General features: G+C 42.0%; 1 protein-coding gene across 1 annotated transcript; it reads left to right on the top strand.

Moving 5' to 3' along the window:
* Positions 1-15491: 15491 nt before the first annotated feature.
* On the top strand, positions 15492-17585 carry LOC133420904 (early growth response protein 4-like). The gene is made up of 2 exons (XM_061710785.1): positions 15492-15784; positions 16374-17585. Exons 1-2 carry the CDS (start codon positions 15673-15675, stop codon positions 17444-17446), a joined length of 1185 nt encoding a protein of 394 aa, XP_061566769.1. The 5' UTR covers positions 15492-15672; the 3' UTR covers positions 17447-17585.
* Positions 17586-17876: the final 291 nt, after the last annotated feature.

Raw genomic sequence — 17876 nt, 5'->3', positions numbered from 1 at the left:
GTTTTAATATTGTTTGTATGTTTGTTACACATTGACCCAAATATGTCATTTAAATTCTGATTAAATGAAAAAAAATTACAAAAAACAGTGGATTAAACTTGAATAATTTACGTATGAAAACTACAATTAAAAAATAAACATTTTAAAAAAACAAATCCTTAAAATATATAAAAACTAAAAAATATGAAGGTTTAATTACTTAAATCCGGATTAAATCCTTATTTATTTCATTTTTTTTAAATATTTTGCTGGTGTTTCTTTGTAATTTATGCTTAGTCAATGTTAATGACCAAAATATGTCATTTAAATAGTGCGTTTCCACCAGCAGGGGGCGCCAGGCAGGAGGCATGGTCTTCATTCTAAGACTTTTATACAATACTTTAATAAAGACTTTAATAAAGACTTTAATAAAGACTTTAGTTTTAGTGTTTTTGGTCCACTACGGCTCTATAACATGTTGGGTTGCTGATCCGTGGATGAGATGAACTTCACTAACTTTTACGTCTAAACTGTGATTAAACAGAGGTTTTTATTATTTATTAAAGAGGTTTTTAAAACCTCTACAGACCTCTAGGGTCTGGTAAACTGTTTAACTGTGGAACTTCTAGAATAAATAAAGAGGATTAATGATTAATGAAGCCTGATTCTCTAGTTTTAATCAATGATTAAAACTGTTTACTTCAAGAATAAACAAACGCAGTGAATCAAACTATTATTTTCCTGTTGTAAACACCAATAGTCAACATTTAAATCTGTAAATACTGTAAAAAAAGAGATCTGCACCCTTGGATCAATACAAGTATCTTTAATAAACCGAGCTTTGGGTCAGAGAGCGTCATCAGGTGATAGTAGCAGTTCAGTGAACACTTTCTGTGGTTCATCAGATTTTTCTACTTATTTTAAGTGAAAATCTACTTGAAAAGGTGAAAATTGTTGTTTTTTCCAGCGATGAGTCTTGTTTTTGACTAAAAATGAGACATTTTAACTAGAAATAAGACAAATATTCTTGTTAAGATTTGGAGTTTTTCAGTGTTTTCCTTGAGACAAACTTATAAACTAATAATGGTTATTTTGCATATTTGAAAAACAGTTCTCAGTGCAAATCTGTTAATAAATCGGGTTGTTTTCTTTCCTTTTTGCTATTTTATTTATGTGTCGTGTGTATTTGCATTATGGTGTTTAGAGTAATAGTTTAGTGAGCTGTTTTCTTTTTATTTGTATATTTTCTATTCTTTTTTGTGTAATTAATTCTTATCCTGCTATAATTTTATATCCATGTATTTTTATTTTCTTTTTATGTTCCTGTGTTGGAGGGGTTAAAAAATGTAGTGATCTCTCTATTCCTTTTTTTAAATAGTTATAAAGATGTATGTACCTGTAACTTTGGCTATTGATCTCAATAAGTGAATAAATGAATAAATCATGTTAATTTATTTGTGTGTCGTCACTGTGACGTTTGCACACATTAGCCTAGCATTAGCATAGCATTAGCATAGCACATAGCTGTTGTTGTTGTTGTTGATGATATATTTAAAAAATTGTGTGGTGTCCGGTTTTGAGGGGATGGCACCTTAGAACGAGAGCTCCCGACAAGAGTGATTAAATCGCCCCAAAGTGAAATAATTAACATAAGAACTATACGAAAAAGAGTGTAAGAGGGCGCGAATGATGTCCAAAAAGCCCCGCAGAGGTAAAAAGTCACATGTTGAACAACCCGAAGACGACGAGTTGCAGCTAGCAGATGAGGCTAGCGCTAGCTCCCCCGCGGCTAGCCGCGGCTCCTCTCCCTCGCCCAGTTGTGATGACGCCGGACCGGAGAACGATGAGGACCAGGCAAACTTATCCATGATACTAAAAGAGTTGAGAGCCGTCGGGAAGGAGGTAAAAGAATTTAGGAAGGACACTAAAATACAGCTTCAGGACATTAGAGGAGAACTGGACAAAACTAATGCGAGATTAGAAGTTCTGGAAACCAGGGTGGCTGAGCATGAAGAAAAGCTACAAAACTCAGATGAGTTACTAGCAGAGATGATAACAATGCAGGAAACGCTTCAATTCAAACTGACATCTCTTGAAGCGTATTCAAGGAGGGAAACACTCAGACTGTACGGGGTCCCGGAGGGAGCTGAGTCTGGCGCACAATCTATGGCCCATTTTGTGGAGAAGCTGCTCAGGGAGAATCTCCCCATCCCAGAGTCAACAGCGCTGCAGATCCAGAGGACGCACAGAGCGCTTTCATCTCCTCCACCAAAAGGCTCCCAGCCCAGGTCGATCCTGGTAAAATTCCTGTGCTTTACCGTCAAAGAAGAAGTGCTCAGGCTGGCTTGGCAGAAGAAAGGTTTTACGTGGAACAACAACAAGATAAACGTCGATCACGATTATCCTCAGGAGATCATGGCCATGCGGAAGGAGTATGCTGACGTGAGGAGGATCCTGAAGGAAAAGAACTTGAGGTTCCGGACCATCTACCCTGCACGCCTGAAGGTTTTTTATGAAGAAGGAGCGTTAACTTATAACACGGTGGAGGATGCAACGGCGGATATGGCAAGCCGGGGGCTCCCGGTGAGGGTCATCGAGCCACCGGCAACTCTCAGAGAGAAACTTGAGAGGTGGCCGCAGTGGCGGCGCGCGGGGGGGCGGCGTGCGCGGCAGCCCGGAGGAGCTGCAGGTTACAAGGAGAAGCTGCAAGTATTCAGACGGGAAAATAACTAATGTGACTGGAGGTGATATGTTTATGAGGTGGACTAATTGGTGAAATATAATTATTGTCGAGCGGAAAAGGATGGGGGTTCTCTTTCTTGAGGATGCCAGCATGGTGGAAGGCCCCCTAGCTCAGGGAGTTAGGGGTACTCCTTCAGAGTCCGAGGGAAGCAGTGGAAGTGTTTCACTGCTGGAAGTGTGGTCAGGAGCATTCATGCTTCAGTTAGATACCATATCTTTCTGTCTTTTTTTTCTTTACTCATTATTCTTTTTGTTGTGTTCTCACGGGAGGGTTACCTGCTGCTGCCAGGGAAATGTGATGTGGTCAGTTAATACATCTTTATGTTAAATGAGCCAGTGAAAATTATTTCTTTTAATGTTAATGGGGTTCTTAACGTGATTAAGCTGAGCAAGATGTTATCCAAATTAAAGAAGGAAAAAGCCCAGATTGCCTTACTTCAGGAGACGCATATGAACCAAACGGATCACTTAAGGTTGAAAAGAAAGGGTTTTAAACACGTGTTCTCCTCAGCCGCCAAACATAAACATAAAAGGGGTGTGGCTATACTTATATCTAATTCACTTAACTATGAACACATCTTGGAAACCAGCGATGATGACGGCAGATTTGTTAAGATTACGGGAAGGATCGAAGGGTCGGAAATTACTATACTAAATGTATATGCCCCCCCTGGGAGCGACTGGGTATTTTACAGGAATATGTTTGATTTAATGGTGGACTCTCGGGGCACAGTTATCTGTGGGGGGGACTTTAACTTTAGACTTAACCCCGAATTAGACTCCTCTAACCCGACCAAACAGGTTCGCCCACTCATAAGAAAAGTTAACTCTTATATGGAAGAAATGGGAATAATTGATGTGTGGCGAGAGCTACACTCTTCTGTCAGAGATTATACACACTACTCAGGCTCATTTAAAGTCTATGCAAGGCTGGACTATTTTTTTATGTTTAATGTGGACAGATTTAAGATAAAAGGATGTGAGGTACTAACGAGGGATTTATCTGATCACAGTCCCGTCTCTATATCAATACATGTGGCTAGGAAATCACGCAACACATTGTGGAAACTTAATTCGCACATACTTAATGACCCGACCATAGTATCCAAAATTAAGGAAAACATTAAAGAATTTCTAGAAATTAACGACACAGGGGACGTGTCACCAGCCATCCTATGGGATACGCTCAAAGCGGTAATGAGAGGTAGACTGATCTCTACTTCCTCTTACCTGAAGAGAATTAAAGGACAAAAACTAAAAGACCTACAGGTAAATCTGAAGCTGAAACAGCGGGAAGATATCAACAATCCGAACCCCACTATAAAACAGGAAATTAGGAAATTACAGGGTGAAATCGACGACATTTACACGCAAGAGGCCCAAAAGAATTTAATCTTTTTAAGACAGAGATATTATGAGATAGGAGGAAAATCGGCGAAATACCTGGCCTATAAATTGCGCAAACAACAGGAGGAAAGCGCAATATATAAGATTAAGAACCCTAAAACTATGATGTTGGAAACAAAAATTGAGAAGATTCAGGAATGTTTTGAGGCTTTTTACAGGGATTTATACTCACAACCTAACGTGTCTGAGGAGAACACCATCGATGTTTTTCTTAACTCTTTAGATTTACCCTCACTCCTGGACCCCCAAAATGAGGATTTAATAAAACCAATCTCAGCAGAGGAAATTAATACAGCCATCAACAGGCTAAAATCAGGAAAAGCAGTCGGGCCAGATGGGTACAATTCTCATTGGTATCGTAACCTAAGGACAGAATTAGTCCCATTGCTTCAAAAGACATTTAATTTTGTCCTGCAGGAGGGAATAATCCCGCCCTCCTGGAGGGAGGCAACCATTTCTGTTATCCCGAAAGAGGGGAAGGATAGACAGGAATGCGGAAATTATCGCCCAATTAGTGTCCTCAATCTGGATTATAAATTATTCACCTCTATTTTTGCTCGTAGATTGGAGACGCTGCTACCTGAACTAGTCAATCTAGATCAGACTGGCTTTATTCATCATAGACAAACATCAGACAACATCAGAAGAATATTACATATCCTAGGAAAAATACAAGAGGACAAAATTCAAGCTATTATAGGGAGTTTGGATGCGCAGAAAGCTTTTGACTCCGTAATTTGGGCTTTCTTGTACAAAACCATGAGAAAGTTTGGTTTCCATGATAAGTTTATCAGAGTGATTCAGGCGCTATATGATAAACCCTCAGTCCGTATCAAAGTCAATGGAGATCTATCTGGGTCTTTCAACTTGTATCGGGGGTGTAGACAGGGTTGTGCAATTTCGCCGCTCCTTTTTGATCTGTTCATAGAAGTATTAGGCCAATCAATAAGACAAAATGTAAATATCAAGGGTATTGTAATGTCAGGAGTTGAACACAAGGTGGCAATGTTTGCAGATGACGTGCTGGTCTGCCTGGGGGAGCCAGAAGGTTCATTTAATGAATTAATGTCCACGTTGTCTGATTTTGGTAAATTATCTGGCTACAAAGTTAATATTTCAAAAACTCAGGTGATGACATTAAACTATATAGTCCCTGCGACTTTACGTAGGAAATTTAAGGTATATTGGAAAAATGAGATCATTAAATATCTAGGTGTACACTTAACTAAGGATCTTTCAGGACTCTTCCGGGCAAACTATGTACCAATATCCTCGAAAATAAAAGCAGATCTGCATAGATGGAATCTGGTGCCCTTTCTGAGCCTTAGCTCAAGAATAAGCGCAGTAAAAATGAGTGTACTCCCCCGACTACTTTACTTGTTTAGGAACTTGCCTGTAGAGGTGAGTGAAACTCAGTTTAAGGAATGGGATAAATTGATCTCCAGATTTGTTTGGCAGGGCCGGAAACCGAGAATTAAATATGCCACCCTTCAACTTCACAAGGATTCTGGGGGGATGGGTCTCCCTTGTCTAAAGAATTATTATTATGCTGCTCAAATAGCTCCTCTACTATATTGGAGTAATGGAACATATGCGGCTAAGTGGAAGGAGTTGGAGTCCAATCTGGTAGATCCATTCCCCATTCAAGCTGTGTTGGCGGATGAGGGTATAATGTGTCAGTTACAAAAGCTGGGGAACCCATGGCTGAACCACACGTTTCAAGTCTGGCAGAAGGTGATTAATATGAGCAATATACATAGAATGTTGAGAATGTTCAGATGGTTTGCGTTTGATTCTGATTTTTCCCCCAACAGGCATGATTCTAGCTTCAAATCGTGGACAATGTATGGTTTTACAACATTTCTTTCACTCACTCATAAGAACACTGTATTCAGCTTTGAGGTTTTACAGGATAAACATGGCTTACAACGAAATGATTTCCATAGATATCTGCAACTACGATCTTATATTGATCGTGAATGTAAAATGACAGGTCTCTCAGATGTCGAATTAGAATTTTACCACATTTTGAAAAATGCCATGACAATGACTCCAGCCAACTCCATCTCCAAGCTGTACACAGCTATATCCCATGCCAATAATAGCGACACTCTTTACATCAAAGCTAAATGGGAAAGGGAAGCAAGGATTGACATTTCTGAGGAGACTTGGAGCAATATCTGGTCCTTCCAATGGACAACATCTAGCTCCATGGACTGGAGAGAGCACTGTTGGAAGAATATCATTAGATATTTCAAGACACCGTATCAGGAGAAATACAAAGGGGCAAATTTGCCATGTTGGAGACAATGTGGCTCGACTATGGCTAACCACTATCACATTTTTTGGGACTGCCCCAAGCTGAAAGTGTTCTGGAGGGGTATTCAGGCTTCAGTAAGCACAGTTTTTAACATTCAGTTTCCTCTGAGTTTTGACATGTTATATCTAGGTCATGTTACTGTTTTGGAATGTAGGCGAGACATAAAATTGCTGCAATTGCTCTTGGTGGCGAGTAAGAAAGCAATAACCAGGAGATGGTTAACTCCGACCCCACCTACTCTAGAAGACTGGATCGGTATCACCTTAGAGATTTTCAGGATGGAAAAGCTGACCTTCCAACTAAAAGCACAACGGGACATGTTCTATAAGATTTGGAATAACTGGATTGTATTTATCACCCCCATGAGAGCAGATTTTGTTTGATTTCACTGGTAATATGTAATTCATTGTTTTGACCTCGACTGGGTTTTATGTTTGGTTCAACAGCAGCGGCAGGTGACCCCCTTTCTGTTCATAGTTCATGTAAACGTTAATTTTTGTGACTTAAACTAGCAAAACCGGAAGGACATTCATTTTCATATGATTGAGTGTTGCTGTATCGTTTTATTTATTGTCCTTTCCAAATAAAGAAACAATTTAAAAAAAAAAAAAATTGTGTGGTTTAAAATTTCTGTTGGTTTAATTCAGGGCTCGTTAACCCGCGGCTCTTCAGCGCCGCCTAGTGGCTCCTGGAGCTTTCTCACAAATGTTTGACCTTTTTTTCCCTTTTTTCTTCCTTTTTTTCTTCCTTTCCTTTTTTTCTTCTTTTTTCATGATTTCCTTTTCTTCTTTTTTTCTTCTTTTTTCCTATTTTTCTCTTTTTTCTCTCCTTTTTTCTTCTTTTTTTAACTTTTTTTTAAACTTTTTTTTCTTATTTTTTTCTCTTTTTTTCTTCTTTTCTTCTTTTTCCCTTTTTTCTTCTTTTTTTCCTTTTTTTCTCTCTTTTCTCTCCTTTTTTCTTTTTTTTAACTTTTTTTTCTTCTTTATTTCTTTTTCTTATTTTTCCTCTTTTTTCTCTCTTTTTTTCTTCTTTTTTTCCCTTTTTTCATTTTTTCCTTTATTCTCTTTTTCCTTTTTTCCTTCTTTTTTCTTCTTTATTTCTTTTTCTTCTTCTTTTCTTCCCTTTTTCTTCCTTTTTTCTTCTTTTTTTCCTCTTTTTTTCCTTCTTTTTCCTTTCCTTTGTAATCTCAACATTTCAACTTTTTTCTCAACATTTGGACTTATATAATATATATGAAGATACTTTAGGACGCCAGAATAATATAATATAAATAAATCTCCCCCCAGTTGTAACTAATATAGAAACTAATAATTAATAACTAATATAGAAACGAATAATTAATAACTAACATAGAAACTAATGATTAATAACTAATATAGAAACTAATAATTAATAACTAATATAGAAACTAATGATTAATAACTAATATAGAAACTAATGATTAATAACTGATATAGAAACTAATAATTAATAACTAACATAGAAACTAATGATTAATAACTAATATAGAAACTAATAATTAATAACTGATATAGAAACATGCAGCATGTGTTTCTTCATTCTAATTCTGATACCAGACTTGTCATGTTTTTGGCTCCAGAAACATTAGTTTTTGTGTTTTTGGTCCAAAGCAGATTTCTGAACTAGTTTCAGTTTCTAAATTACCAGCAAAACCTTCAATGTTTCACCAACAATCGTTAATTTCTGTCATGGAAATGATGTTCACAATGTTTCACCACATAAGAATATTATTTGGAACAATGGGAATATTATTGTTAATAAGAAAAGTTTATATCTAGAAAACTGGATTTGAAAGGATATTATCTTTGTAAAATAATTATTTTGGTGAAAAGGGTTGGTCTTTGTAGCTGAAAACTTCATTAAAGCCACGTCTTTACAATCACATACAAATAATCTGCATCGGTTATAAAATATGGAGGATTTTTAGTGGCAAAATAAAATAGATAAATCATTAATTAATTAAAATGGGAATTAAATAGATAATTCATTAATTAATTAAATGTGCCAACAACCTCGGCCCCATCACAAATTATAGACTAACCTATAGTCTACAACCCGAAAAATCGTGTTTTTTCGGGTTTAAACCAGCCCCCGAGTCTCCACTCAGCAGCGCCGGTTTCCCCCAGTGTCCAACCGCGGTACTGCAACAAAAAATCCCATGCGGCCCAGAAAGCTTTTTTCCCATAGACCGCAATAGTAAAAGAGAAGCCTCTAAAACTGTTCACAGGACACCTCCAGCTGTAATCACCGGCAATTACTAATCTTTGTATTCTATATTTTTAAGTCATGGACTTTATATCCGTCAAAAATGTTTTATAACGGCCAGAAAAGTAAAAGAAAAGTCTCTTTCTGGGCGTGACGTCACGGCTGACGTCACAGCCGTGTCCGTGCATTCCACGGATGTTTTATATTAATATATATTATATAATTATATTATATTAATACATTAATAATATATGTAATACTATACATGTAATAATATACATTAATTAATATATGATATTAATACATATTATATTAATATTCGCGTCATTGCCCCGGGGCATGATGGGAGGCCCCAGAGCATCATGGGAGGTGACTCAACTGCGCATGCTCTATGGGCCGCTGTATGCGGAAGTAAACCCGGAAGTCAGATTTTTTCGGCGTATGCGCTGGCTGAGCAGAATGCATTGAAATGTGTGAGGGACCCAGCAGTCGACACAGGGACGCAGACTCAAAAGGTTTATCAAAAATAGATTAAATTTATTTTCTTTAACAAAACTCAAAAATATAACAAGATTTAGGGCCTTTTGAAGTTTGCCAAAACCCAAAAGACAAGACATAAAACCCAACACTCTCAACCTCTCTTCTCCCTAATGAAACTGCCTTATATACAATCCGACTAAACCAAAATAAATGACAGGATAATTAACAAATCAATTAAGCTTACAAAGGAACAAAACTTGTGGAAAAGACAAACTATATATTTCTACATAAATAACGTATTCAAACTAATATTTACATATATACACAAACTTATCCAACTTAAATTAAACTTAACAAAACCCCAACAAAATCTTAAATCCCCCCCACGACTGGAGAGCAGATGGATCATGCCGAGCAGGTCTTAAACTGGAGGAACCTTTCTGCCCCTCCTTTGCCGTTTCCGCCTGGACACCAGTCGCTGACGCACACCTCACTGGGATGCCGAGTTGGCCAGACTCAGGACCCCCACAGCGGGCATGGTAAATAAACAAACAGAAATAATTAACAAAAGCAAACCATAGTCAACACAAATGTGTGCACTAGCAAATGTGTGACCATGTGCTTAAAATAAAGTCTATATGACGTATGAAATCAAAACTATGTGTCATGTGTTTATTTGTTTGATGTTCATGTTGTGATGTGTGCAGATCCTAATAATACTAATAATGTGCAAAAGTAAACTTAAATGTTTAATTAAACTAATAAACAAAGCAAACTGAATGAGTGTGAAGGGGAGGGGTTACCGACAGGCAGACTGTGTTGGTGGTTGCCGTGGTGTGGGCGCGTCTGCGACCATCACACACTCCCCCCCTTCTGGAGACTCGCCATGGGAGCGAGACAGGAAGTCAGCTGTGGCATTGGACCTCTCTGGGATGTGAGCCACAATAAACCGGTAGGGCTGCAGTGCGAGATACCATCTCGTGATGCGTCCATTTGTGTCCTTCATCCGTTGCAGCCACTGGAGTGCTCGATGGTCGGTTTCCAGAATTAATTCTCTTCCAAGGAGATAATATTTGAAGGAGTCAAGAGCCCACTTGATTGCCAAGGCTTCTTTCTCCACCGTGGAGTATCGAACCTCCCGGGGCACCATCTTTCTACTGATACGCCACTGGAGGTCTGTCCTCTGGCGGCCACTGCAGGAGAACACCTCTATCCGTTGTGTCCCAGGGTCCCAGGCCCAGGGTATGGAATGACCCAAGGCGATGACTGTCTCTGTAGCACCCTGAGGAACCACCAACTGAGTAGCTGGCCCACACTGGCAATAGAGCACGCCATCTTTCGGGAAATGCCACTCTCCAGCATCCTGATCAGGCTTCAGCTTCCTCCCTTGTTCCTTAGCTTTCTGCATCAAGCTTGCCAGGGTTGGGTCATCATTCTGCATCTCAACGATATTCACAGGAAGTTTAAATTGTAGTGGTGGTGTTAGGGGAGATTCAGAAGACTGATTGTTGACTGTGTACTGGAACTTATCTTGTCTTTTATGGCTGCGTGACTTTCGAGATCTCCCGGGTGCATTCTCCAAGTCAGCATCATAAAAAGGCAAAACACTCACCCATGGGGGAGACTCCTCACCCTTCTTGGATTGGGACCTTGTTGTTGCAACATTGCACGTCTGCTTCTGCTGCAAAAGGTCCGGCAGTACTGGCAGGTCTCGGCCCAGTACCACGGGGAACGGGAGGTCATCTGCTACACCCACAGTCATGAGGTAAGTTTGGTCCTGTACTTTAAGATAGACATCAGCAGTTGGTATTAGCTTCTCATCCCCATGTACACAACGTACTGGAATACAGTTAGCACTCTGAACAAGATCATATGATATACATTTAGGATGCACCAATGTTTGGTCACTCCCAGAGTCAATAAGAGCTTGAAAATCAGTGCCATGCACTTGCACATTAATCATATGAGGCATCTGCTGGACTGTCTGATTTTCCTTCGTCTGTGGTCTAGGAACATGACACACTTGAGTACTCTTCACCCTCCTTGGACAATTTGGCTTCACATGGCCCTCTTCTCCACACTGATAACAAACAGGCACTCTGCTAGAGGGCCTTTGCTCCGAGGTAGAAGTTTCCTGAAGGGAAGGCTTACCAGACCCCTGGGGGTACCGTTGCGTATGCTGGCTCTGAGGCTTACGTGGCTCTCTGGGGGTCTTCCAGGCATTATAGGTCCACTGCTGATTTTTCCTCCTTGCCGCCACGAAGACGTCAGCCAGCTCTGCAGCCTCAACTGCTGAGTCTGGGTTATGTTCTTTGACCCAGACCTGTAACTCAGGGGACAACATACGCAAATATTGCTCAAGAATAAGAAGTTCGTTAATTTCTGCGATAGTTTTACCTCTTGGTTGAATCCATTTGACGTAGTTTTCTTTTAATCTCACATAGAGCTCCCTAGGGCTCTCTTCTGGCCCGACATCGAGAGATCTGAACCTCTGACGATATGTTTCAGGGTTAATGTTGTATTTTCTGAGAATAGCTGCTTTAACTCGGTCATAGTTGAGGGCTTCAGCTCCATCCATATGGACATACGCACCTCTGGCCTTCCCAGTCAGCAAGGGAACAAGGTGCAGAGCCCAGTCCCCTCTCGGCCACTGGCAAGCAGCTGCCACACGTTCAAAGGTTATTAAAAAATGTTCCACATCGTCTGAGTCGGACAACTTCTGTAGCTTTGGCTCGGCGTAGCGGCCTGGCACGGGACCACGTGGAGGCAGCTCGTTTAGATCCGCTTCACCCCCAGGGTCGTCATTGCCTACCTCATGCGCTGGACCACCTCGGGCTCCCCCGAGTGGTGCTGGAGGCTGTTGCTCCGCCACGTCTTGCCGCAACATGCCAAATTGTTGTCGGAGGGCCTCAAACCGCCGGTCTTGCTCCACCAACTCTTGGGTGCGTTGAACTTCCCGTGCCTCCTGAGCCACGATGTGTGTGCGTAGCAGGTCTGCCAGTTCTTTGAGAGTTGGCTCTCCTGGATTGCTGGCATTGTCTTCTTCCTCGCCACTGCTATCCTCAAAGCCTGTCGCTGGCCCTGCACCAGGAGTTGCTGCTGTTCCTCCTCCTCCTCCTCTCTGAACGCCACGGCCACGTCCTCTGCCGTCACGCTGCATCTCGTAGGAGGTTGCACTCACAAAATGGAAAGGGGAAAAAACTCAATGAAAAAATTGAGAGAAAAATTTGAGGGGAAAAAAAATGCAAGTCTGCGCCCCTTTACTGGCTATATCCCACCACTGCCACCATATGTGAGGGACCCAGCAGTCGACACAGGGACGCAGACTCAAAAGGTTTATCAAAAATAGATTAAATTTATTTTCTTTAACAAAACTCAAAAATATAACAAGATTTAGGGCCTTTTGAAGTTTGCCAAAACCCAAAAGACAAGACATAAAACCCAACACTCTCAACCTCTCTTCTTCCTAATGAAACTGCCTTATATACAATCCGACTAAACCAAAATAAATGACAGGATAATTAACAAATCAATTAAGCTTACAAAGGAACAAAACTTGTGGAAAAGACAAACTATATATTTCTACATAAATAACGTATTCAAACTAATATTTACATATATACACAAACTTATCCAACTTAAATTAAACTTAACAAAACCCCAACAAAATCTTAAATCCCCCCCACGACTGGAGAGCAGATGGATCATGCCGAGCAGGTCTTAAACTGGAGGAACCTTTCTGCCCCTCCTTTGCCGTTTCCGCCTGGACACCAGTCGCTGACGCACACCTCACTGGGATGCCGAGTTGGCCAGACTCAGGACCCCCACAGCGGGCATGGTAAATAAACAAACAGAAATAATTAACAAAAGCAAACCATAGTCAACACAAATGTGTGCACTAGCAAATGTGTGACCATGTGCTTAAAATAAAGTCTATATGACGTATGAAATCAAAACTATGTGTCATGTGTTTATTTGTTTGATGTTCATGTTGTGATGTGTGCAGATCCTAATAATACTAATAATGTGCAAAAGTAAACTTAAATGTTTAATTAAACTAATAAACAAAGCAAACTGAATGAGTGTGAAGGGGAGGGGTTACCGACAGGCAGACTGTGTTGGTGGTTGCCGTGGTGTGGGCGCGTCTGCGACCATCACAAAATGAATGGGCGGCCATTTTCAATCTCCCATCCAGCTCTATAATACATCCATGGTTTAAACCCGAAAAAACCCGAAAATAAACCCTAAAAAACCCGAAACACACCCGAAAAAAACCCGAAACACACCTGAAAATAAACCCGAAACACACCCGAAAATATCCCCTTTTTTTCAATTTTTTCCTATTTTTTGGTTTATTTCTCTCTTTTCTCTACTATTTTATGGCTTTTATAGACACGTAACTCCAAATACTAACCTGCCGTCATGCGCCTTTTCTCCCACAAGCTTCTTCTTCGTCATCGTTCTCAATTTATAGCAGGCAGCACCTACAGGTGCAGCAGCGCCACCTCCTGTCCTGGAGTGCAAGGTGCAACAGCGCCCCCTCCTGTCCTGGAGTGCAAGGCGCGCTCCGACATTTATCCACACGGAATGAATGAAGAAAAACAGCATTCCCTTAAAGGAGCTTGAGGCCGGATTGTGGCAAGATTTATGAAAAAAATCCATTTACGTTTTAAGTTTTCTAGTAATAATGTCAGATGAAGCGTTCCAAACCCAAAAGAATGATTCCTCTAGTGTATCTCTCCGTTGCCTTGAACAGGCTGTTGCTGCAAAATGTGCTGCAGTGCTGGGGCCGAGTTTCCCGCGCTGTCCTGCGGATGTGACGTCACATGACGCTGCATGCACGTTCTCCCCGTTCTCCCGTGCCGGCTTCACTGTTGGCTGCAGTACCCCCGACGGCCGTCGTGGTGAAGGGTGGCGCTAGAGAGTCTCATTTCTTAAAAGGAGCCTCATGCTCCTTTAATCAGCTCCGTTCTTTAATTTGTTAATAATCCATGGTAAATCTCTTTCTGAGATGGCTGCTTAAACACGGTGTTTCCTGCTCCTTCAGTATCTTTCCATGTCTTTCTGCATCTTTCCGGTACGCGGCGGGTCAGTAGTTGCCCAGCAACCGCAGTTCAGAAACCTTAATAAAATGCATTTTAATGCCCAAACTATCTTAAAATATTGCATTTTCCAAGAAAAATAAAATGTATGTTAACGTCTGACATGTTACGTTACTATAAACTTAACTATCTTAAATATTAATAATCTTCTTCTCTCTCTTTTCTCTCCATTCCGGTGGTAAACATGGTTTATTTCTCTCTCTTTTCTCTCCGTGGCCCTAGCACCGTATTTCTTTCCTTTTTTTCCTCCTTTTTTCCTCTTTTTTTCTCTTTTTTTCCTCTTTTTTCCTCTTTTTTTCGCTGTTTTTTCCACTTTTTTCCCTATGTTTTCCTCTTTTTTTCATTTTTTTCCCTCTTTTTTTCCTACTTTGTCCTTTTTTTCCTCTTTTTTTCTCTTTTTCCTCTTTTTCTCTTTTTTCCTATTTTTCCTCTTTGTTTCCTTTTTTCCTCTTTTTTCCTATTTGCTTCTCTTTTTTTCCTGTTTTTTTCTATTTTTTCCTCTTTTTCCTGTTTTTTCATCCTTTATCTTTTTTCCTCTTTTTCCTCTTTTTTCTCTTTTCTTCATTTTTTCTTCTTTTTTCCATCTTTTTTAAATTTTTTCTCTTTTTTTCTTCCTTTTTTCCTTATTTTTTCTTCTTTTTCTTTTCTTCTTCTTATTTTCTTCCTTTTTTCTTCTTTTTTCCCCTTTTTTCTTCTTTTTTCCATTTTCTCTTTTTTCTTCTTTTTTCCTCCTTTTTTCCTATTTTCTTTCTCTTTTTTTCCTATTTTTTTCCTCTTTTTTTCTCTTTTTTCCCTATTTTTTGGTTTATGTCTCTCTTTTCTCTCCATCCCGGTGGTAAACATGGTTTATTTTTGTTTATTTCTCTCTTTTCTCTCCATCCATGGTAAACCCGGTGCTTGTGTAACTCCTGCCGCAGTGAGGGAACCCCCGACCCCGCCCTCCCCCTCTCATCTCCCGCCCTCCCCCTCTCCATCTCTCCATCTCCCGCGTTACCGCGTCGCCGCCGCCGCCTGTCCTTATAAGGCTTTGGGAGGGAATCCCCGCGTCCCCGCTCCTGACGTCACGGCCGGAAGCGGGCCATGTTTGGGCCGCTGGACGGAGGTTTCGGTTCGGCGGGGGGAATCCTCGCTGTCCGGCCAATCAGCGGCGGGGAGGCCGGGCCGTTTCCATGGAGACGGAGGGTATATAAGAGCATCCTCAGCATCTTCCTCCGCATCTTCCTCCTCAGCATCAGCACCAGCTCGGAATAAGCGCGGATACAGGACTGGAGGGAACCCCGAACCCCGAACCGGGAGAACTAGGAGAACCAGAGAACTAGAAGTAACAGAGAACCGTATATACCGGGAGAACCGGAGAACTAGGAACCGTTTAGACCGGGAGAACCAGAGAACCGTATATAGAGCGGGAGAACCGGGATGCTGCTGCGGCGCGACGACAGCTTCATGTCGGACTTCGAGGACGCCTGCTCCGCCTGGATGGACAGCAGCGCGAGTTCGAGCCCCGCGGGCTCTCCCTTCTCCTCCCACGGTGAGTGATCAGGTCCTGCAGGACGATATTATATAATATATATAATTAATATATTATTATAATTATATATATTATATAATATATATAACATAATATATATAATTATAATTAATATATTAATATAATGATATATATTATATAATATAATATATATATCATTATAATTAATATAATGATATATATTATATAATATAATATATATAATTAATTAATATATTAATTATTATTTATCTTATCTTAATACTATAAAAAATATATTATATTAGGATATTATGATATTATTATATGCTATTATAGTATTACATATATTACTTTATATTATATAGTGCTGTATTATATCATTCTATAATTATGTATTTCTTTATTTCTTTATTTTTCAAATTAATATTCTTAATTTAATCATCTACTTTCATTATATTAAACACACACACACACACACACACACACACACACACACACACACACACACACACACACACACACACACACACACACACACACACACACACACACACGTCTTTTGTTGTTGTTTGTATTGTATGTAATAAAAATGAATGAATAAATAAATAATCCCCCCCTCTCTCCCCAGTTTTCTCCCCGGGAACCGACGCCTCCGACTCGGACTTCTTCTCCGACTTCAGCGACTGCTCCTCGGACGCGCTTTTCTCCCCGTCCCTGCAGGAGTACGAGGCTGCGGGGGGGCTGTTGTTCCCGGAGCAGGGGCCCCCCTCCCCGGAGCCCCTGGAGCCCCGCTCCCCCTCCCCGGCCCCGGCCCTGAGCAGCACCGCCGACGCCATCCTCACCATGATCACGGAGATCGTGGGGATCTGCACCGAGATGGAGCAGACGCGGTGGCAGCAGGAGGGCCAGGGCCCCCCCCAGCAGGGCCCCCCCGCCCCGGCCCCCGCCCCCGCCGCCCCTGCGGCCCCGCAGCTGCTCGTGAAGAGCGAGTTCCGGAGCTCCGGCTGCGGCGGCGGCTGCTCGCGGGGCTCCGTGCCCGGGATCGAGGCGCCTTTCCCGGCCGCGGCGGAGGCCGTCGCCCCGCTGCCCGCCCTGGAGCTTCTGGACTCCCTGCTGAAGCAGGAGCCGCTGGAGGACTGGCTGAAGGGCCTGGGGCCCCCGCCCGCCCCCACGGGGGGGGACCCCGGCTGCTACGTCATCACCGGGCCGCTGCAGGGCGGGGACGCGCATCTGCTCTCCCTGCTGCTGCAGGGCGCGCTCCCGCCCCAGGGGGCCCCGGGGGCCCCCAGCAGGAGCGCCCCCCCCAGGAGGAAGAGGGGGCCCCCCGGGGCCCCCAGGGGCGTGAAGCCGTTCCCGTGCAGCGTGCACGGCTGCGCGCGCCGCTTCTCGCGCTCCGACGAGCTGAACCGGCACGTGCGCGTGCACACGGGCCACAAGCCCTTTGCGTGCGCGATCTGCGCGCGCACCTTCAGCCGCAGCGACCACCTGACCACGCACACGCGCACGCACACGGGCGAGAAGCCGTTCCCGTGCGACGTGTGCGGGAAGAGGTTCGCGCGCAGCGACGAGCGCAAGAGGCACGGGCGCGTGCACGTCAAGCAGCAGCTGCGCGCGCAGGTGATGGCCGCGTGCACGCTGGCGCTGAACCCCGCACCGGCGCGTGCACGCTCTGAGGAGCTGGTGACGTCACGCAGGTGTTGACTGACAGCTGCGCATGCGCGGAGGACTTCCTGTAAAGTCATGTGACGTTTCTGCATGAGGACGTGACGAAACCGTGACTGTGACGTCAGATTGTCGTGATGTTGTTCATCATGCTTTTATTTTGGAATTATTTTGTAAAATGACACTTTTATTTTGAAATGCCTCGTATGGATATTACATTTTGTGACACTTTTATTTTGAAATGACTCGTATTACATTTTGTGACACACTTATTTTGAAATGCCTCGTTTACGTATAACACTTGATGACAATTTTATTTTGTAATTCCATGTATGACACTTTTATTTTGAAATTCCTCGTTTACATATTACATTTTGTGACACTTTTATTTTGAAATGCCTCGTTTACGTATAACACTTGATGACACTTTTATTTTGAAATTCCTCGTTTACATATTACACTTCATGAC

The sequence above is a fragment of the Cololabis saira genome, chromosome 20, assembly GCF_033807715.1.
Source record: "Cololabis saira isolate AMF1-May2022 chromosome 20, fColSai1.1, whole genome shotgun sequence".
NCBI classification, from domain to species: domain Eukaryota; kingdom Metazoa; phylum Chordata; class Actinopteri; order Beloniformes; family Belonidae; genus Cololabis; species Cololabis saira.
The sequence above is the reverse complement of the archived record's forward strand: the minus strand, read 5'-3'. Positions and strand labels throughout refer to the sequence as shown.

Coding starts and splice junctions, on each gene's coding strand:
- LOC133420904 (XM_061710785.1), top strand. CDS start 15,673: ATGCTGCTGCGGCGCGACGACAGCTTCATGTCGGACTTCGAGGACGCC. Junction 15,785..16,373: donor CTCTCCCTTCTCCTCCCACG/GTGAGTGATCAG, acceptor CTCTCTCCCCAG/TTTTCTCCCCGGGAACCGAC.